This window comes from Orycteropus afer, unplaced genomic scaffold (genome assembly GCF_000298275.1).
Source record: "Orycteropus afer afer isolate SDZICR_OR568_19922 unplaced genomic scaffold, OryAfe1.0 scaffold00013, whole genome shotgun sequence".
NCBI classification, from domain to species: Eukaryota; Metazoa; Chordata; class Mammalia; order Tubulidentata; family Orycteropodidae; genus Orycteropus; species Orycteropus afer.
Genome location: NW_006921600.1, coordinates 7628508 through 7651127, shown reverse-complemented (window position 1 = coordinate 7651127; position 22620 = coordinate 7628508). Strand labels below are relative to the sequence as shown.

The 22620-nt window shown below is 43.9% G+C and overlaps 1 protein-coding gene across 1 annotated transcript in view; it reads left to right on the top strand.

Annotated features, from left to right (window-relative positions):
• The window catches only part of SMYD2 (SET and MYND domain containing 2), a 68598-nt gene extending 46223 nt beyond the window's left edge, over positions 1–22375 (top strand). The window contains exons 5-12 of the mRNA XM_007952608.2: positions 103–227; positions 5383–5450; positions 8798–8900; positions 14101–14211; positions 15299–15419; positions 16629–16803; positions 19203–19311; positions 22295–22375. Of these exons, the coding sequence (XP_007950799.1) occupies positions 103–227; positions 5383–5450; positions 8798–8900; positions 14101–14211; positions 15299–15419; positions 16629–16803; positions 19203–19311; positions 22295–22375 (893 nt within the window). The remainder of the gene's footprint in view (positions 1–102; positions 228–5382; positions 5451–8797; positions 8901–14100; positions 14212–15298; positions 15420–16628; positions 16804–19202; positions 19312–22294) is intronic.
• Positions 22376–22620: the final 245 nt, after the last annotated feature.

Here is a 22620-nt window from a genome sequence, read left to right as displayed (position 1 = left end):
CCAAATTTGCACTCTGCCAGTTAACAGGAAGAAGAGAAAGATGGTGCTAGAATTCCAGGGTTTGTTCTCTGGTGAGTGATGTATTTGATTGTTTATCCACAGATCTGAGTAAGTTAGACAATGAGAAGAAGGAGTTGATCCAGAGTGACATTGCTGCTCTCCACCACTTTTACTCCAAGCATCTAGAATTTCCTGGCACTGAGAGCCTGGTAGTACTTTTTGCACAGGTAAGAACAGCAGCCTCAAGTAACACTTCCCCTAGCCTTTCTGTCTCTACACCTCATCCCAGCACGTGCTCAGTGAAGATGAATGGAAGAGAATGAAGGCATCCCTTGATGACAAGGCTCTTGACCTGTTTGGCCCTGTTTACCACAGCCTTTCCAGGTGATCTCCCACAGATCCAGTTCCTCTCTGGGCTGGTCCTCATTGATGAGTTGAGTGCAGAAAATTTACCTCTGCCTCAGAAAGAATTAATGAAAATAAATGAGTGGCCAATAACCCAGTACTTTTGCCTGTTCTTATAATACCCATTTGCCATCATGTGGATTCTGACTCATGGTGACCCCATGTGTTAGAGTCAAACTGTTCCATAGGATTTTCTTGGCTACAATCTTTATAGAAGCAGATCTGCAGGTATTTCTTCTGCTGTACCACTGTGGGTTCAAATCACCAACATTTAGGTTAACTGTTGAGTGCAGACCATTTGTGCCACCCAGGGACCACTGTATACTTTAAGCTCTTTGAAAAGAAAAAGCTGTTGTCAGTTAGAAAACACCTATTGTTGTCAAGTTGATGATTTGAAGCTACTATATTAAATTTTACTTTTCATAGGTCTGCCATTCCGCCTGATAATGTTTTCCCATCTGTTTTTCAAAAAAAAAAAAAAAACAACTCATACACTGTGTTGCTAAAACAGAGAAATATCCAGGTTCCCCTGAGAAGCCCTCTCTGATTGCCTGAGGAAAAATAGTTGTCACAGAGAGGAGCCCGTGTGGGTCTAGCTGTGGAAAGTCTTTCCTGATGATGGCTAAGAAATCTTGTTTAGAAAATCCCAGGTTTACCAAAGTCAGAGGTAATAAAAAAAATTAGAGAGGCTTCTAAATAAGAGTAACTTTCAAAGTGATTAAAGCGTTGGAACCTGGGTCTTATGGAAAGGCTCAGGCTTGGGCATTGATTGTCAAGACAGGGGAAGAAGGCTGCAGCAATTTTTTGTTGGTGATTTACTACAGTGAGCATGTATAACATGAATGTTAAAGAGGAGAAAAAGATAAAAAGCACTTTTAATTCTACCACTTAAAAAAATTACACATATAAAGAAATGAGTCTTTCTGTCTCTACACCTCATCCCAGCACATGCTCAGTGAAGATGAATAAAAGAGAATGAAGGCATCCCTCACTTCTCATTGTTCACTGTTAACAGTTCAGCCAGCTCCTTTATAGACTTTGTTTATGTAGACTTACTACTATTGGGTAGCTGTTAAAAACCACACACACAAAAAGGATTCTTCAATGTTGCTGCACAGTTGTGGAACTGTATTTTCACACTGAAAATCAAGGTATTTGATCCCACAAGTAGATTTGTGGAGGAAACGGCTCAGAGTCTTTGAAATTTGGACTGACTCAGAAAATCCAGGACATTTGTATGCTTTTATAAAAACATACACACACACACACACACATACATACATACATTCATAGTCTGTTCTTGATATTTGTTGTTGTTGTTACGTGCCGTCGAGTCGGACCCGACTCATAGTGACCCCTCCTTGGGTTTCCAAAGCAGTATCACTATGGAAGTAGATTGCCCAACATTCCTTCTGAGGAGTAGCTCTTGATATTTACAGTAGTTATATTCTATAAAGTCACTTCAAACACTGAATTAGCATACACTGAGTTCCTGTTCCTAGGGCAAATGCAAGGTTAGGTTCCTGCAAACATCTGATGACAATATTTTTGTCAACCAATCAATACATAACTTTTTTTTAATGTGTATTTCTATTTAAAGACACCTTATTTAATATATGTTGTTGATTCATTAACCTTGAACTCATGGCCAACAGCACTGTAACTCATGCCAGCATGAAGCTTATCTAACACACATTTTTTCCATAAGGTACATCACAGCCTGCTTGCACTTTGGAACACTAGACAGTGCTTTAGCACTCTATTTGGGGGGCATGTTAAGCAGTGAAAACATCAACAAAAAGAACAAAAATGTGAAAAACATGGCATTAAATAGACCATGAGAAAGATACTTGTTACAGTATGAGAGCTGAAACAAGAAAGGCAGAGCGTCACCTTGTTTGATCTCATCTGGGAACGTGTGTTGGGTAACTCAGATTTTTCACCACTCTGTGCCTTTTGTGAATGACCACAGAAGTGCCACAAGTATTGGTTTTGGGATTACAAATAAGTTTGGCAAGTAGGTGGATTCACAAGGAGCCCTGGTGATACAACAATAAAATGCTTGGCTGCTAACCTAAAGTCTAGTGGCTTGAACCCACCCAGCAGCTCTGTGGCAGAAAGACCTGGCAATCTGCTTTTGTAAAGATTACAGCCAAGAAAACCCTGTAGGGCAGTTCTGCTCTGTCACATGAAGTTGCTATGAGTTAGAATTGCCTTGGTGACACTCAGTAACAAAAACAGTCAATATTTGCAAATATGGAATATGTGAATTATGAAAATTAACTGAAATTCCATTTTTTATATGCTTATATATCACGTCACAGTATTCATTCTGAGGTTGTGCTTGTTTATATATATATGCACACACATACACACATATATCTTTTTTCCTATATAAATTTCAAAAAGGGCTTTCAATATCCCCAAAGAAAACTGGAAACAAAAAAAGTGCCACTCCAGCACCATGCCACCCTCTGGTCCTGCCTCTCAGCACTGAGCTACATTTGTGCTGTTCCAGCCTCATCGCTGTCCTCTCTGGTTCCTGGGAGGGTGTTGTGACTGAACTGTGGCCCAGCAGCAGCTGGCAGCACAAGGTGACTATACTCCTTCGACAGCATCGAGGTGTATTTTAATCACTGGGAGTGAATGGATGCCTGCGAAGTATATTTTTGGTGTGCAGCCTCCATCTAGTCTAAATGCTAATTATGAGAATAGCTCTAGCAAGGCACTTAAGCCTGATTTGACTTGAAAAAAAGGACTATGGTCCATGCATTTCTTAATATGCAAGTTCACTTTTCTTCTCTAGGGATATTTCAAAGGCAGGGGAAGCTGGCAAGCAAATTGCTATGCAGTTTGGCTTAAACACCATCACTGCCTCCCAGGAAGGAACAGCAATGACTCTTGTGCTTATAGGAGCCTTTGCTGATGAAGAAATATACAGTCTTCCAGAGTAAGAGGAGCAGGAAGGACAGGCAGCCATGGGACTGATGGTCATAGAACATTTGCATATGAAGGAATCTGGAGTCAGAGCTGACCAGCTGGGATGGCATCAGGGAAGGAGAGAGACTAAGAAGCAGAGAAGCACCCCACCGCACCCCTAGAGTTTATTAGGAGCTGTCTGTACCAAGACTATTTTGAAAATTGCTACTAAATTCTCTTTATTTTCACTCTGCAAATTTTTATTATCTTATGGGCACCAGACACTGCTGAGGCATGTTAGTGTCCATTCTGAGATTGGATATAGATTATTCAGTACCTAGTAAGATGTAGGGTGCAGAGTTGACACTCTAATAACTTTTGCTAAATCCTGATTTACTCTCACCTAATATTGGTTGATGGCCATTGGCTAATGGTCATTGGTTAATCTCCTGAATACAGACTAGGTTAAGGTACTTGGAGTTAGCACAAAGACTAATATGTTAAGTCTTCTGTTTAGAAATGCCCAGCTACCTCAGGATTTCAAAGGTGATGGATTGTTTTACCAACTTGCAATAGCCTCCCCTTTTACTCTTTGTATATTGAATTGTAAATACTGCAAGTCAAACTCGTCATAACCCTTACTTTTATGTGTGGCAAGATCTCCCAGCTTTTTACATTGGCCCATTAATTTTAAGTAAAATGAGCCACATTAACACTGAGTCAGCCAGAATGGTTTTAGAAGAAACATGGAATAGTGTGAAGAGATCAGGCTTGGCTGTCAGAATGTGTAGTTTGAATTCTAACCCCTGTTCTGCCTTGTTTATATGGTCTGGATCATATCCCTGAGCCTCAGTTTCCACATGTGTAAAATGAATTACAATGATGCCAGTGTAGTATTGTGGATTTAGAAGATGGTAAGTGCCCAGCACCTAACATAGTATCTGGCCCAAAGTGCATGCTTAGTACATGCTAGTTTTAAAAAAGTCACCCATTGACCTGAAATGTACCAGCGAAGTTTCTCCAGGTGTGAAGAGTGTGTGCCTCACAGAGCCTTCTGCGCACTGTGGGGCAAGCAGGGCTCAACTTTTGCTTCCTATTAGCTTTGCAACCTTATGCAAGTCACTGCTCTTCTCTGGACCTCAGTTGTATCATCTGAAATGTAAAGAGAGAAAGTTCCCACCCAACTCCAAAATTTTAGATACATGTGGAGAACACCCACTGAATTGTCTCCCAGTGGACTAGGTGTTCCTTGAGGGCACAGATTTTGGCCTGTTCATCTTTCTGTCCACAGTGCCTGCCACATAAGGGCTCTCAATAAATGCCTGTGGAAGGCATGAATGTATAGAATTTGGGGATGTATACTCTTCATTTTCAGACTGCTTAGCCCTAAGTTGAACTTCCACAATGGTGAGGGTAGCCCTTGGAGTATTGCTCAGTGCAGTATTTTCTTTCAAGGGATGATCAAGTGCTAGTGGTTGATTTGGCTGAGACGTGGACCACAGATTCTCAATTCCTTAACTTCAGGCCCTCACTCACCCTGCCTCTCAAGGGGATGGAGAGCCATTAGAAGAGATGGAAAAGGGCTTCCATCTGTACCCCCTCATATCATGAGATAGGCACTGTTCAGTGACTCCCTTTTTAATGGGACAAAGTTGAAGATTGAGCAACTGTGATTGTGTCAAGATCAGACACAAATATGTGGCATAATTGGGATTAAACTTCAGGTATCTTAACTCCATGTGAATACGTAGATTTCAGTCCATAGCTTTCTTTCATTCTTAGCATTTTTGGACCACTGAATGTAGTTGGGTAGGTAGACCATACTAACGGATGCTTCAACACTAACTGTCCTGCATTTATTTGTTCACACATGGGACTGATGGCTAAATTATGTTTGTGCAAAGGAAACCATGGCCAAAAAGGAAAGTCTTAAAATGACTAAACCATAACATCTTCCTGGTTCGTTAGTCAAAATTAAAGAAATGATTCCTTTCCAGGGAGAAGCTTTAGCTCATTTTTTTTTTTCTTTTCTTTATTTCTCCCCCTTTCTCACTGCAGGTTAACTGTAATGGCTTCACAATTGAAGACGAAGAACTTTCTCATTTGGGATCAGCAATATTTCCTGAGTAGGCTGAGTTTGACTTGGTTTCTTTTCTTTTTTGCTAATTTAACACTGATTTGATTTTTTTGATATTTAAATAACCCACCTCACTGCATGTGGCAGACATGACACTCCAAGTGAATTAAGACACCTTTTTAATTCTGCCAGATTTCAAAATATTTCCCCTACACTTAAGGATCTGAAGGTAGTCGTTAAGAGAACAGTTGCTTGTTAAGTCCCACCAGCCAGAGAGCTGTTATTAAAGAACATTTTATAGTGTTCATAGAAGAAACAGCCTGTGTCCTGCTGAGAAATTTGCTTTCTGCATATCTGTGATTCTGGAAATCTTTGGGGGTTTTTAATACTCAAAGGGAAACATTAATTGCCAACCAAGAGTTGGTCATAGGCTTGTGTAGAGAATATGTGAGCTGCTTCTCCATCTCTCCTTTTTGAAAATACCAGTCTAGAAACAGCATAATTTGGAGGGAAGGTAATAAAGTAGAGAAAAATGTCAAAGAGCTATAGTATTTTTCTCTCTGCTTTAGGAGTACTCAGGTAATTCAAGATTGGCTAGCCAGTTGGCAAATGGAGATCTTTATAGTTCTGACATTAATGGATCACCAAGAATGGCTTTGCTGTCGTCTCTTTGATGGAATGGGTATTTCCCAAATGCTTCAGTCCCCTGAAATGAAACCCTTGCTTCATAGATGGAGCAAAGGAGCCCTTCCTGCATCGCCAGTGTGAATTAACACATGTTGCACATCATTTCCAATCCAGAGTGATGCTGCTATCTCTATAGTAGAGGAACCATGGCTTTAGGCTGAAGCATATGTAAGGATGTGTACATGTGCTTGCTGTGGACAAAGTACTTGTTCCTACTGTGTCTGTTTGTTGTTGCCAAGCTCTGTGCATCATACGGGTCAGAGAGACAGAAGAGTTTGTACAGGGCACTGTCTCGTGAGCAGTTGTTTCAGGCTTGATTGAACCACAGGAACTAAAAAGTTTACTCATCTCACATTACTATCCTTGAGGCCAAAATGATGCCATCTGCAGTTTGAATTCTGATAGCAAGGAAAGAAGTGTTTTTGCAGGAGGTTCTTTGAGACTTTTGCTTTTGGGAAAAAGGTGAAAAAGAGTGTGGGGACCCTCTGTAGAAGGCCTTCAGGTAACAATCTCAGCACTAATACAGACTGTGCGATATCTCTGCTCTTAGTGTCTGTCTCAGTTTCTTGTTGTTGTTGTTGTTGTTATTGTTGTTATTTGCTGTGGAGTCAGACCCAACTCCTAACGACCCCTCCTTGGGTTTCCGGGGCAGTATCACTACAGAAGTAGATTGCTCAACCTTCCTTCCGAGGATTGGCTAGTGGGTTTGAACCGCCAGCCTTCTGGTTAGCGGTCAAGTGCCTTAGGCACTATGCTACCAGAGCTCCTACGTGGTTTCATAGGACTGCCAAACAAAACATCAGGAAGTGGGTGGCTTTCAAGAACAGGAGTGTATTGTCTCACAATTCCGGAGGTCCAAATTTAGGGCATTAGCAGGACAAGCTTTCTGTGGGCTCTGTGGTGGGGGAAGTCCTACCCCGTCTCTTGCAGCTTCTGTAACATTTGGTGTTCTTAGGCTTGTAGAGGGCCCCTCACATGCTGTCTTACCCCCTGCGTGTCTGCTTCTGTGTCTCTGTCCTACTCTGGTGTGACTTCCTTCTAGTGTTATCTTTATAAACAAGGGCACATTCCCCAGCAGAGGTGAGGACTTTAGCATATCTTTTTTTGGGACACAATTCAATCCATCACAGTATATTAAAGACTAAAAGTAGGATGAAGGCTAATGTTGTTTAAGGTGTTCAGCAATTACTGAGAGAATTGTGGTACCATAAACATAAGTTGTTTTGGGCCCTTTGGCTTATGCATTTTTCCCTTTCATTAAAGAGACACCCATGAATCTGTCTCAAAATGATGTTCTTAACACATCTGCTACACCATGGGTCTATTGTGTGCTTTTCCTTGAATGAGACTACCGTCTCAGTACATTGATTGACTAGATTTCCTAAGGCCTGATTCCCCCTGTGACACTTGCCAGGAAGTCAGGTAGGCCAGAGTGCAGGTCCCAACAGACCAGGACAGTGAAATGGCTATGTATTTGTCCTGAGCACTGGGCCAGCCAATACTTTACTCAGGTCTCTGGAGCTAGAGGCAGGCCAGTCTGCCCTTGTCCATGGCATCAGCCCCCATCCAAACCTGGGACCACTTGCTCCTGGCCTTTTTGCAATCTAGGGACAAACAGGAGCAGGGTTTTGGTCAGTGAAGTGTCAAGAAGGTGACACTGGCCACCAAAGCAATTATGTGTGTGGATGTGTGTGCCCACGGGAACACGAGCCCCAGTTTCCGGCAGTTTTAATTGGGGGAAAAATCCCTTTGGGCTGAAATCATATCGGCATTGTGATTTCAAAGACAGCATTTTCAGAGATCAAGCACTTTTTCCCTGTAGTTTAGAAATTTCTGTTCTTAGAACTTTGACCTTGATATAATCAGAAAGCTCAAAGCCCTTCGCATAGGCGAATCTCTCTATCCTCCTCGCTGTCCCTGAAAAGCAGACAGTGACAGCAGGAACAGTAATGTCCCAATTTTCCAGATGAGGAAATTGAGGTGCAGAGAGACTCAAATGGGCTTCTGCAGGGCTCGAGGCGGGGGCTGGGGGGATCACAAGCAGCCACTTTGGGAGCTCAGTCCCCCATGGTGATGATTTCTCGGCATCTGAAGAAAACACACTGGATATAGTCCACTAATGCAAAACACTGCTTGATAATGACAACCATTTGTCTTTTACAGTGTGCAGTGGAGTAGCAATTAGCTGGAGGCACTGGGTTTTGAGTACAGCATCTATTAGGAAAGAATGTTTGTAGGGTTTTGTTGTTGTTTGTTTCTGGCTTACTGTTTTTAGTTGTGGCTTTCAACGTTCAATGCTGTTAAAGGTGGTGGTTGTTAGCTGCTGTCAAGTCGATTCTGATCTATGGTGACCCCATGTGTGCAGATTAGAACTCCTTCTGAGGGTTTTCAAGGCTGACCTTTCGGAAGCAGGTTGCCAGATCTTTCTTTTGAGGCTCCTCTGAGTGGTTTTGAACCACCATCTTTTCAGCTAGTGGTCAAGTACTTAAACATTTGCACCACTGGGGACTCTGTGAAAGGCTAAGATGTTAGATATGATCATGCATGCAGAACAGCCTCTGAGAATATGATGGCCAGCTATTAGATTTTTTTTCCTGTGTGTTGCAAAGATGCAGTTACTCTATCTTAGCAAGTGAACATCCAAGTGGAGTCACCTAAAAGGTCTCTGTACCTCACTGAAAAAGTGGGATCTTCTCTTCTGATTGGCAGCGTTGCACTGATGAATCATAGCTGTTGTCCCAACGTGATTGTAACCTATAAGGGGACCCTGGCAGAAGTAAGAGCTGTACAGGAAATCAACCCAGGAGATGAGGTGAGTGGATCGCCAAATGTGGTGTTGGCAGTATACTTATGGCAGCTGTTTTAAAGGGCTGTTACACTATCTATGCAGTATTACTTGAGAACACTGGCCCTGAGTTATGCCAGGTCAGTCCTCAGGTCCTTCAGAGTGCTACTGTCACATTGTGACCTGTGGCTGGGGACCCCTGGGGCCACACACTTTAGGGCTTCCCTCTTTAAGGCCTGCCATTTCCTTGTTTGGTCAAGAATAAAGCAGAAAGTATGAATTCAATTCAACTAAATTTCTCATGAAGATTTGTAGAGATTTGCAGAAAAAAGAGATTGCCAAAACAAATAAAATGAAGTTATTGATTCTCTTCAGAGTCTGTATATACCTATTGCCAAACAATTGAGTTTAAGCTGCTTTGTTTTTTTCCGAACCGTGAAATTTTGCCTGGTCCTCTCCTTCGCCCTAACAGTGAAAAGTATTGTTCTTTAAAGGAGAACAAGAACGCAGTAGTAGCTGAAGAGCTACAGCTCCAAATGACACATTGCCTTTTTGTACCTATCCCTGTATGAATTTAGAGCCGTAATTTACTTTTTAGAAATGTAATTCAGATGACTAGTTGTATGGTGACATAGTGCCTGAGGCATTTGACTGTTAACCAGAAAGTTGGTGGTTCAAACCTATCAGTCACTCCATAGAAGGAAGACTGAGCAATCTACTTCCATTAAGATTTACCACCTCAGAAACCCAATGGGGGTTGCTATGAGTCAGAGCTGACTTGATGGCAGTGAGTTTTTTTTTTTAAATACTCTGAGTGGGGGAATAGGGGCAGTCTATGGATTAGAGGCACCATTAAACCAGTTGCTGCCCGGTCAACTCCAACTCATGGTGAACTGAACTCCGCAGGTTTTTAATCATTGATTTTTTGGATGCTATTTGCCAGGCCTTTCTTCTGAGGTGCCTCTGCATGTACTTAAACCTCCAGTCTTTCACTTAACCCCTGAGTGCATTAAAAATTTGTACCACCCAGGGACTCCCAAAAGGTACCATTAGCTTTTATTTTGGAGACATAGCTGGTGAATGGGTACATCTCTGTCAGAAGAGCCCATATCCTGTCACTGGCTAGCTCAGTGATTCCCTTTTCTTCCTTGTGCTGTGATGTTAGCAGTGATTCTGTGACTACCTTAGAAGACATCTCGCATCAGGCCTGCCTGGTAAATTGCTGTATGTATGCTGTGTATTCTTAAATGAACAATGAAATCCCTAGCAAGACCCATGAATTTTTAGATTGAAATTTAGATTGAATTTCAGTTTAATAATTTTAATGCTATTTTAAGTTACATGTCTGGATATTTGAGATTTTAAATGTAATTGTCAGTGTGCTAAATGATAAATGCTTTGATTTCTGTGGAAGTTGTTAACTGGTCCACAGATGAAGTGGGGCCCCAAGCCTCAAGCACAGATTGGATTTTGTTCTCTTTGTTCAGTTCATCATGAAGAGGGCATCCTGTGGTGGGTCAGGAAGTCTGGGTTTCTGAATGTCTTGTGTAGACTGTCCAATGCCTGTTTTTTTAAAACAGACAATTCCAGTCAGTCACAATGTAAGTTTCCAGGCACCTGTGCTTACTGAGTGAGAGAGGAGCAGTTTGTCACCCAGACTGGCTGGCTCTAGCTGGGCAGTGACACTGGAGTGGCCTTTGTCGCCACCTTCTGGGCCCTTCTGTTTGTTGCACTATATGTCCATCATTCATTGCAAAGGGAAGTATGCAGGTTCTTGCCATGTGAGGCAGGACAAGGCTTGCCCTGTTCTCTTTGCCATCATGCTCTCATAAATCTAAAATGCAGCAACCTCACTCAGTGCCTGGGCAGTCAGTACTTGGGTTACTTGCCCTTGAAAGTCAAAGGAGTCCATTGCCCAAGGTGTGAGAATAAGCCATGAGATCTCCAGTACTACCCTTGTGTTGGGCAGACCTTGGCTGCCCCACAAGCACCTAACCCACTCTTGTTCTTCCCTTGCCTGCCTGGCAGTGCCTGGGGTGACTGGCTCACTGATGGCTTGTTAAGTCCATCTGCTCAATCAGACATTTGCCTGATTGTGTAGGATGATCAGCAAGTGCCATCCCAGTGAGTAGATAATGGACATTTAAGTGCTGGTCTCCTCCATATGTTCCAAGTCTTAGTTATAGACCTGAAAAAAAGGAAGGTGGGGAGAACCCAGTGAACCCAAAGGTAAAGTGTTTCCAGGTCCTCTGGCCAGGAGCTACCCATGAGGTAACGTGAGAGCAGACTGGTATTCTAGGAGCTATGTCTTCCCTAGACTGACTTTTGGTGTCATCCAGAGCTGCTGGTTGCCAGCCCACTGCGCTAAGCATCTCACTACATTGCCAGCTGATATAAGGAGAAAAGGGAGACCTATCAGGGTTTGCTTCTTCATGGTCCCCCTGCAATGAGAGCAGCAAAAGCATCTGAGATTTCCCAGATGATGGAATGAAAGAGCCTAAATAAAGGCCAGGCAGAGGCAGCACAGGTCTGACCCCAAGGATGAGTGACTCTTTGCCTGGTGTGGCCTGTGCTTCTGTATACAAGGCAGAGGTGTCTGCTGCTGGGACAAATGCATAGTTTGCTCTCTTTGGGGGAAGAAAAGAGGCAAAAATCCTTTCAACTCTACAGTGTACTGTTTTAGGGGCTCCCTGATTCTGTAGGGCTCTGGTGGCACAGTGCCTAAGGCATATAACTACTACCCAGAAAGTTGGTGGTTCAAACCTACCAGCCACTCTATGGAAGGAAGATGGGGCAATCTACTTTCATAAAGATTTACTGCCTCAGAAATCAAATGGGAGTCGCTATATCGCTGTGAGAATCAACTCCATGGCAGTGAGTTTTTTTTTTTTGTGTGTGTGTGTGTGTGTTTGTTTTAGAAGGGGAAAAGAGGAGCTCCACTGTGTAGAGTTCATTTACACCACAAGGAGGAACATTAGCTAGTTTCTCAGTTTAAAAGGAGTTCCCTGGGTGTAGTGCTATAGCAGTTAAAGTTCTATGTCAACTTGGCTGGGCCTAGTTGAGTGGCTGGGCAGCTGGATGTCGTATTCCCCATGATAAGACTGGTAATCAACTCCATGGTGGAATCTACTGTGAGCAGTTGAGTAGCTGCCTTTGGGTATGTGGTCTGCTTCCCATATATAAGTAGCAGCTTTGGGAATGGTCTCTAGCCTATGGCATGCTTGGACCCTGCATGTAGCCATGTCGTTGCTCAGCAGCCTGCTATGTTTTGTCGACCTTGGGACTTACAGTGGACTTAAGTTAATGGCATGCTGTGTGGTTTGGTAACATCAGGACTGTGCCTTTTTACTTGTCAACTTTGGGTCTTCTCAGTCTCAGCAGCCAGCAGCTGTCTGAGTGAAGAAACGCTTCTAGCTCCAGTGGGCCAGGAGCAGGAGGCAGAGCTGGACCCCAAGGTTGAGGGGCTTTCACCCAGCCCCTAGAGCCTAGCACTTTGAACTTGAACTTAAAGCCTCCAAATTGTAAGAATAAACTCCTGTTTGTTAAAGCCATCCCATTTGTGGTATATTTCTTGTCAGAGTGACACTAGGTAACCAGAACAGTATTTGGTACCAAGAGAGTGGGGTGCTGCTCTCACTGATGCCTAAAATGTGGAAACAGGAGTGGAGTGCGTCCTTGACCTGAGACCCTGGCAGAGATATCCTGACATACGGCATGAAAGATGGCAGGAGCAGAGCCAAGAGACTGGCAGAGAGATACCAGCAGAGAGACCAGCATGAAAGATGGCAGTAACAGAGCCCAGAGACCGTCATTAAACAGCAACAGGCTTACCAGCCCACAGAGGAGAAAGCCGGGTGCCACTGGGTAGGCGGCTTCCTGGCAGAGTGGGTTGCCTTCAGGTGTTAATTGGTAGAAGAGACAGGCATGAAATGGAGTAGCAGGTTGGCCGGCCTACGGAGCAAGAAAGCCAAGTGCTTTGGGCGCAGGAAGTTTTCCAACGGAGTGGGTTGCCTTTGTCATTAATTGGCAGAAGCGGAGCTGCCTCAGCCTGAAAGGGTAGGACCATGGCCTTTTGGGGTGGAATGACCACAGGCCCCTAGGTTTCAAAGAACCAGGCCTTCACCAACTTAGTTCTGGGGTGTGGGGCTGCTCGTTCATGTGAGCCAGTGGGATGGAACCATAGCCACTGCCCAAGAGTGAGGGGGCGGGGCTGCCATGCCCAAGAGGGAAAGGAACAGGCCTGCCAGGCCAAGGGGGTGAGGTTGCCACTCAGGAACTAGGAGAGTGGAGCCACCCAGTGGAGGAGATCTGTACAGATGTCAAGTTGACAAGGGGTGGAATTGTGGTAGTTAAAAGTTGTATGTCAACTTGGCTAGGCCTAGTTGAGTGGCTGGGCAGCTGGATGTCGTATTCCCCATGATGAGACTGGTAATCAACTCCATGGTGGAATCTAGTGAGCAGCTGAGTAGCTGCTTTGGGTATGTGGGCTGCTTCCCATATATATAAGTAGCAGCTTTGGGAATGGTCTCTAGCCTATGGCACGCTTGGACCCTGCATGTAGCCATGTCATTGCTCAGCAGCCTGCTATGCTCTGCCGACCTTGGGACTTACAGTGGACTTAAGTTAATGGCCTGCTGTGTGATTTGGTAACATCGGGACTGTGCCTTTTTACTTGTCAACTTTGGGGCTTCTCAGTCTCAGCAGCCAGCAGCTGTCTGAGTGAAGAAATGCCTCTGGTTGCAGTGGGCCGGGAGCAGGAGGCAGAGCTGGACCCCAAGGTTGAGGGGCTTTCACCCAGCCCCTAGAGCCTAGCACTTTGAACTTGGACTTAAAGCCTCCAAGTTGTAAGAATAAACTCCTATTTGTTAAGGTCATCCCATTTGTGGTATATTCCTGTCAGAGTGGCACTAGATAACCAAAACAGGTGCCAACAGTTAACACCCTTGAATGCTAACTGCATGGTTGGTGATTCGAGTCCACTCCGAGACACCTCACAAGAAAGGCCTGGTGGCCTACTTCTGAAAAAGTAGCCATTGAAAACCTCGTGGAGCACCGTCTGACTCTGACACACATGGGTCTCCATGGGTCAGAATCAACCTGATGGCAACTGGTCAGCTTAAGGAACTTGTATGTTAAAGTAAACAGCATATGTTTGCAGAGCCATGAGGATGATAAGGTCTGGCTTTAGCTGTAGCAAATTAAAGCTTCAACTTTTTGGGCCTCTTAGGTATTTACCAGCTATATTGACCTCCTGTATCCAACAGAAGATAGGAATGACCGGTTAAGAGATTCTTACTTCTTTACCTGTGAATGCCAGGAGTGCACCACCAAAGACAAGGTAAGTTCTATTCATGCACCAGGGGCACACTGACTTGCTCCATCTCAGATCGCTGCAGAATGAGTTTTCCCTGCCTGACTTGGAATGCGCCCTCCTAGGACTTTTTTTTTTCTTTCCTCTGACCCTTCAAGGCAGACTTATTGAAACAGCCAAATGGAATCCAGTTAGACAAGGTGTCTGTACAAACTTGCTCCTCGTAGCTGGTGAGAACATTTCCATCATACTGGACAAATAAGAGACACCAAAACCAAACCCAACCCACTGCCAGTGAGTCGATTCCAACTCATAGTGACACTATAGGACAGAGTAGAACTGCCCCCATAGGGTTTCCAAGGCCTTGAATCTTTATGGAAGCAGACTACCTCACCTTTCTCCCATGAAACAGCTAGTGTGTTTAAACTGCTGACCTTTGGGTTAGCAGCTGAGTGCTTTAACCACATCACCACCAGAATTCCTTACTAATAAGAGAGGAACCTGTCAAATGAGTATTTCTTGAATGGAAATGACTACTCAAAAAGAGAGGGGAGGAAAAAGGCACATTTTCCAATCTGCTAACCAGAATGTGTGGAATTTTCCTTGGCTTTGCCTAAATCCTTGTTTTATCAGTGCCATTCTTCTTTATTCTGTTCTCTTGATGATTTATAGATGTGTGAACGGACATATCTGCTCTTAGCAAACACATTCTAGGCTAAGGACTGTCTAGATAACACAATGGTTATGCTCTTGGCTATTAACCAAAAGGTCCCCCGTTTGAACCCACCAGTCACTCCATAGGAGAAAGATGAGGCAGTCTGCTTTTGTAAAGATTTACAACTTTGGAAATGCTTTGAGGCAGTTCTACTCTGTCCTATAGGATTTACTATGTGTTGACTCCATGACAGTACATTTTGGCTTAGATAATTTGCATTCTTGTTGTTTATTTTGAATGTCTTTTAGATCCATTGCCTGATTTCCTTTTGATCTTTTATAACCCTAGAAAGGCAAATCCATCTCCCTTCACACAGGAATATGTATTGTTCGAGAGGTTTCTCAACTACTATGGTTTCCCTGGGGGGTAACAGCTTGCCTTTTTGGACATTTTGCTCAGGATAAGGCCAAGGTGGAAATCCGGAAGCTCACAGATCCTCCAAAGGCAGAAGCCATCCGTGACATGGTCAGATACGCACGCAACGTCATTGAGGAATTCCGGAGAGCCAAGCACTATAAATATATCCTTTACAGCTATCCTTTAGTCTACTGTCTCTCCCTTGGCAAGAGGTGGTGGGAAGCTGGGAATCAGGATAAAAATGGATTTAAAATTCTGAATTTTGAAGGAAGAATGTCTCCTGGTAAATGTGTGAAGGTTTATTGAACACCCATTAGGGGTGGTGCCAACCATAGGCAAAGTTTATAAAGTTCTTACTTCTTATGTGACTCATTTGGTCAGGAGCTCAACCTGGTGGAGGAGTTTTATTCTCTAAGACTGTGAAGGAGTAGTTTCTTGAAGGCCATTACACAGTGTACTGTGCACTTATGTACATCGTCTCAGCTAATCCTCATATGGATACTATGAGGGAGGGATATTGTGGTCCCAATTCACAGATGAGGAACCAAGCTCACAGGTATAAAGTAATTGCCCAAGGGTGCACAGCTTACTCTGGTACAGCCATGATTTTGCCCCAGGTTTGCTCACTAGCAAAATCTATGTTTTTCACCACTATACTGGAGCCCTGGTGGCACAACAGTTCAGTTCTCAGCTGCTTAATGAAATGTTGGCACTTTGAACCTACCCAGAGGCTCCATGGGAGAAAGACTTGGCGTTCTGCTCCCATGAAGATTACAGTGTAGAAACCCTACAAGGAAGTTCTCCTGTGTCACTTAGGGTTGCTGTGAGTTGAAAATCTACGCAGCGGCACCTAAAAACCACCACCACCACATCATAGTATTTTCTTGGGAATCAAAAAGGAATTAGATTTGTAGTCCAGAGTATAGAACTAAAACCAAGGGAAGGAAATTTGAGATTCTCAACTTTCTTATATATTTCTTCACTTAAGAAAGCACTTGCCCGTGCTGGGGCCCCTTCCTTAAAAATGCCCCATTTGCAGTGCTCAGAGCTTCCTGCCTTGGGTGGGGCTATGAATTCAGTTATAAGACTGAAGGTTTGTGATTCTAATTAGTAATGTTTATAGCCAAGCTGAGAGAGTGTTCCCTGTGGGTAAAATTCCTTAGTTTGAGTACACATTTGAGGTCTTGAGTTTTTCCTAGTTTGTTTCTTCAAGAAAAATATCATTCCTTTCATTTTTGCTTGATTTTATATAATTTACCTTTTCCGGGGCTGAAGGTGGGAGCCCAGTGGAGGAAAACAACTCCTTGAATTCTGCCTTGGGCCGGCTCCAAGCTGACTGCGCCTCGCTGTCATTTCCTTGACGCCACAGCACCCCCTAGTGAGCTGCTGGAGATCTGCGAGCTCAGCCAGGAGAAGATGAGCTCCGTGTTTGAAGACAGTAATGTGTACATGCTGCACATGATGTACCAGGCCATGGGTGTCTGCTTGTACATGCAGGACTGGGAAGGAGCTCTGCGATATGGACAGAAAATCATTAAGCCCTACAGGTGATTGCAGTGGCTTTTCTGATCGTCCCGGGAAGTTAATGGAATGTGTTGGTTCGGAATATGTCCCTTGGCTCTTTGTCTTCTTCCTGTGCCATGCTGGAACATGCCTAGAACAGCTTTCTCCTCTTTGCACCCACATCTGGAGGGACAGGTGTGGAGTGCTGCTCCATCTGGCCAGGCTTGCACCTCCACCATCTGGAGGAGAACCAGAGGTTATGCAGGGGATGCTGGGGCATGACCCCTCCCAGGGTCCATCCAGGGGCTATATCTGTAGTAGTTAATCCAGGGTAGTGTTAGATAGCCATCAGTCTGTTTAAGGAGCTCTGGTGGCGTAGTGTCTAAAGTATTTGACTACTAACCAGAAGGGTGGCTTTTCAACCCATCAGCCACTCTACGGAAGGAAGACTGGGCAATCTACTTCTGTAAAGATTTACCACCTTGGAAACCCAAAGGGGGGATCACTATGAGTTGGAATCAGCTCTATGGCAGTAAGGTTCCCCCCCCCCCAGTCTGTTTATGTTCCCACCACTCCTCTTAAGTTAAATGGCACTTATTAATCAGTAATTGGTGGTCTTGGAAACCTTGCTTTTCCATCATTATTAACACCTTCTTTTGCTTTTTCAAACTGCAGCCCCACTTTGCAAATGGGGCATCTCTGGGAGCAGTAGATTGGATGTGATGATTGAATGTCTCCCGTTGAATAAAATAAGATGGGTTTAAATTTGGAATGGTAGCAAAAACTAGCTGTGGGAAGTTTCCTGGCCAAGATGGTTCTTAAACCTTAAGGTAAGCGACTGAAGGAAGTCATGACATTGTCTTCTGGTCATCTGATTAGCCACTGTAATGGCCTGGATGCAAATCATGGGGCACTGTTACATATATTTACATTACACATTTATAGGGTCTGTCCAAGACCAAGTGGACTAGAGTCTCTTGGCATTAGGCCTGGAAATCTGTGTGTTCCAGAAGCATCTTGGGTGTTTCTAACTAATCTAGATGCCCTCAGTATTCTTTCAGATTCCAAGATTGGGGATTGTAAGGTTTGTTTCTTGTCTGAATTTCCACTGCTAACTGGGCCCTCCACTTACCCCCACATTACCCTGAGTAGCCAGCAGGGGGAGCTCAAGGGGAAGCCAGCTTCTGAAATCTGCTCTTGGAAATGGAATTTCTTCAGTAGGGGATAATCTCAAAGCTGTCCCTTCCTTGTGGGGTGGTGAGGAAGTCCTCTGGTTTTGTGCACACTTTCCTGTGGGGAAGACAGAGCTGGTGTGTGTGTAGGGGGTAGGGCCAGAGGGTGAGAAGTATCCCAGCCTTGTGATTGTTCTCCCAGCAGAACAATCTGTGCTGAATTCTTCCTTAGCCTAGAGAGTCCCACCTGGAGGTTCAGCTATGGCCTACCTTGGGGCTCTGGTCCCAGGCTACCTCCCAGCTGCCTCCTGCCCAGGAACCTGTCACTTTGGGACAAGCTTTCAAGATAGAGGGGGTGGAACAGATCTGCCTGTAAATAAACACCTCCTATTTACACGTAAGGAGCTCTGGTAGCATAGTGGCTAAGACACTTGACTGCTAACCAGAAGGCTGGCGGTTCAAACCCACCAGCCACTCCTCAGAAGGAAGATGGGGCAATCTACTTCCTTAGTGATACTGCCTTGGAAACCCAAGGAGGGGTCACTATGAGTCGGGTCCGACTCGACAGCATACAACAAACAAACAAAATTTACACATAACACACACACATACACTCAGCTATGAGCTGCCTCCTGGACCCTGCTTTGCAAGAAAGGCTACTGTTCTAGGCAGGCCTTTGTTAAAACCGGGAAGAAAGGACCCACTGTATATAAAGCCCCCTCCTGGCCAATGGAGAAAGCACTTCTAGAAGATAAGCTCTGCCCTGACTTCAGAGAGCTTATCATTTCACTAAACCAACAGAGATCACAGGATGGGACAGAAAGCAGGGTCTTGAGACACACTGAGCTGTGTGTGGTTTTAAGTGTATTGTCTTTGTAAGGTGAGGTGATAGGCCTAATTGCTGTCCTCATAAATGGGACATTTACTTTAAAAGATATTTTCTCAATGCCTTGATTTGGGTACACCTGAAATACAGAAATCTGGGCTAGGATTGAACATTGTGTTTATAGATGTTTTTGGATAGGAATTCTCCAATTTTTTAATATAGCTTTTTAGAAACATAATGACATAAAACAAAGTGTGTCTATGATGAGTAGGCAGTGGCGAACCATCCACTCTTACCTGCCCAGAATCTGGCAGGGTTTGGAGAGGCCCAGCTGCCATGGAGAGTTTGACCATGAGCTCAGCTGCCACAGGCTTCCTGGGCCCGGGGCTGGGGGCTGCTTGGCAGCCATTGATCAGGTGGCCTGTTGTCTTTTCTCTTCTTCCAGTAAGCATTATCCTTTGTACTCCCTCAATGTGGCCTCCATGTGGCTGAAGCTTGGAAGACTATACATGGGCCTGGAAAACAAAACTGCAGGAGAGAAAGCCCTAAAGAAGGTATGTCTTATGACATGAGGTTAGTGTTCCCGGTGCTTGGACAGCCGCCTTAACCCACTTCCTTCATGCATACAAACTCTGAAAAGCTGTGTTCAGTAGAGAATGACCAGCTCTTGACCCACCCTCTGGCCATAGGAGTGGAAGGGGATGGAGCAACTAATTGAGCCGGGGTGGTGTTTGTGCCCGTGTCCTCTAAGGGAAGGGTGCCCACATTGGGAGGTGCTGGCCATGATCACAGGCTCAGCTCAAAGCCAGGAGAAAAGAAGAGGGTACTGCCCTTCTCCTGTGTGAAGCCCTGGAAATGGGCCGAGGTCACTGACTGGGCCACAGACCTTGGTGAGGGAATTCTCCATTTGTCTCCTTTAGAATTTACAGAATTACAGTGCCCAATTGTGGTGAAATCAAAAGGATTGGATATAGAGAGTTGCTTTGTATACTAATTATATGCCAGAGCCCTTGATTATGTTTTTTCTTTTAATTCTCTCAAAAATCTAATAAGATAGATTTTCCTGAGGAGGAAATTGACCTTCAGGCAGGTTAAGCAAGGTACATGGTGAGGTCTTAATTCAAGCTGAGGTCTTTCTGAGTCCAAAGCTCCAGCTCTTTTCCCTCGTGCTGGGGCTAAAACACACGGGGGGACCCAGATCTTGAGCAGCATTTGCCTGTCAATTTCTGAGTTTCCCTGTGCTGCCAGTCAGAGTGGAGGCTGTGCCTGATGCTTTGCCTCTAAGGCTAGCTTAGAGCCAACATTCTAAATACTGACTCTCCATCTGTTCACTAAGTGGAAGTTAATGGTAAAATGCAAACTTCGGTCGGGAAAATCTGTTTACATGCCTTTATCAGAGAATGTAAAAGGAGCTCTGGTGGCATAGTGCCTAAGGCATTTGACTGCTAACCAGAAGGTTGGTGGTTCAAACCCACCAGCAACTCCATGGAAAGAAAACTGGGCAATCTACTTCCATAGAGATTTACCACCTTAGAAACCCAATGGGGGTTGCTGTGAGTCAGAATCGACTCGAAGGCAGTGAGTTTGGTTTGGTTTGGTTTGTCAGAGAATGTTTATAAATGTTGGGGCCAGGAACTAGGCCTGTAGGCCTCATTCTCCTGATTTTCCCAAAGTTTCCTAATAGGCTATTTGTGATGGAGGGCTCCACATCCCAAATGGGTCAGGGCCCACCCAGGCTCAGAGTATGGATTAAGCGTGAAATTTTCAGTTTTTAAACTGTGGGATTGTATTGCCTTAGTGAAGCTGAGGGAAAATTAACCAGCTAGGTCCCATTGTCAGCCTTTTCTTACCTCTTAATAACTGTGCAGTACTGGTAGGTAATTCAATAAAAGATCCAAGAGGGCAGAATATATCTGAACACAGAGCATGAATCTTGAAATTAATGCAAGGCAGTGGTTGTGGGGCGGGCAGAGAGGCAGGAGAGAGGAGAATACCTTTTAAAACAGTTAATTCCTAAAGCCCTACCTTGTTATTTGGTCTGTCTCCTATTGGCTTGAGATTTAGGAAGAGAATAAACCAAACCAAACCAAACTCACTCAGTTGATTCTGACTCATAGCAACCCCTGTTGGGTTTCCAAGGCTGTAAATCTTTACAGAAGCAGACTGCCCCATCTTTGTTCTGCAGAACAGCTGGTGGGTTAGAACAACCGACCTTTTGGTTAGCAGCCAAATAAATGCCTTAACCACTATACCACCAGAGCTTCTTAGGAAGAGAATAGTATAATAAAAATGAATGGAAAAAAACCCCCTATCATCGGAAGGAAGGTTGGGCAATCCTACTTCCGTAGTGATACTGCCTCGGAAACCCAAGGAGGGGTCGCTAAGAGTCAGGGCTGACTCGACGGCACATAACAACAACAACAACATCATAGTCATGAGCCATCAAAAATTCCCTGTTTGGGAAAATAAGTATTTCTATCTGTGAGCTTTATAGTTGAATTCTAAAGAGCAAGATAAATTCTTATAGATCACATTTGATGTATGCATCTTATATGTCAGACACTATTTTAAACATTTTTTGAGTATTAATAACCATGAAAAAATAAAAGAAAAACCAAAACCACACTTGCTGCCATCGAGTCATTTCTGACTCATGGCAACCCCTGTTGAGTTTCTGAGGCTGTAAATCTTTACAGAAGTAGATCTCCCCATCTTCCTTCCATGGAGTGGCTGGTGGATTTGAACTGCTGACTTTCTGGTTAGCAGCCAAATGCCTTATTCACTATGCTACCAGTGTTCCTTAATAACCATGAGAAGTAGGTATATTCCTGTTTTAAAAATGAGGAAAATGAGGCACAGAGTGGTTAAGTAAATTGCCCAAGATCACACAGCTTGGAAATGATAGAGCCATTAGAAACTCCACCACTTTATATTGCCTCACTATAAAGAAACCTTAAGGAGTCCTGCTGGTGCAATGGTTAAGTGCTCAGCTGCAATCCAAAAGGTTAGAGGTTCAAACCACCATCAGCTCTGTGGGAGAAAAGACCTGGTGATCTACTCCTATAACTAGTACAGCCTAGGAAACCAAATGGAAAAGTTCTACTCTGTCCTATAGGGTCACTATGAGTTAGAATTGGCTCAACATAAAGAAAACCTTAATAAATACATTCTCTGTAACTTCTCAAAATTGAACCTGCATTTATTTTCATGTTTTCTAGAATATTAAGAGGAAAGAACTTTTTGAAAGGAGGGAGTGGTTTCATGTCACCTACATGATTTCTCTAGCTACTACCTGCACATTTTTGAAGAATGTTTGACTCAGCGGTCGAGAGTGGTTGACTAGTTGGTAACCAGATTATGTTGTGTCAAATTTTAAAAAGCCAGATTATGTAGGAGAACATAGGTTCTAAAAACTAGTTTGGTTGTATCCTAGGCCTTAAAGTGAGAGGTCCAACGTAAATTAAAATTAGCCTGGGAGGAAGTGCAAGGGAATTGGTTTTAGGCAATTTGGTTTCAATTTGTCTCTCTCTTCCCCAGGCCCTGGCAATCATGGAAATAGTTCATGGCAAAGACCACCCGTACATTTCTGAGATCAAACAAGAAATTGAAAGCCACTGAAACTATGCAGCATCTTAGTTTTTATTTATATACTAGTGCAGAAACCTTAAAGAATTGGAATATTTCAAATCTCACACATCACTCCAGCTTCTGTGGAAAAAAAAAAATTGGAATGAAAACACATGCACTTAAACCTTTCCCATTGCTTTCCTGGAGGTTGGTCTTAATCTTTAACCTTAATATCAAATTAATTTTTTGAATGCCATTTTTTCCCTTAAGAGATATGGCATGGTTTCTTGTAGTCT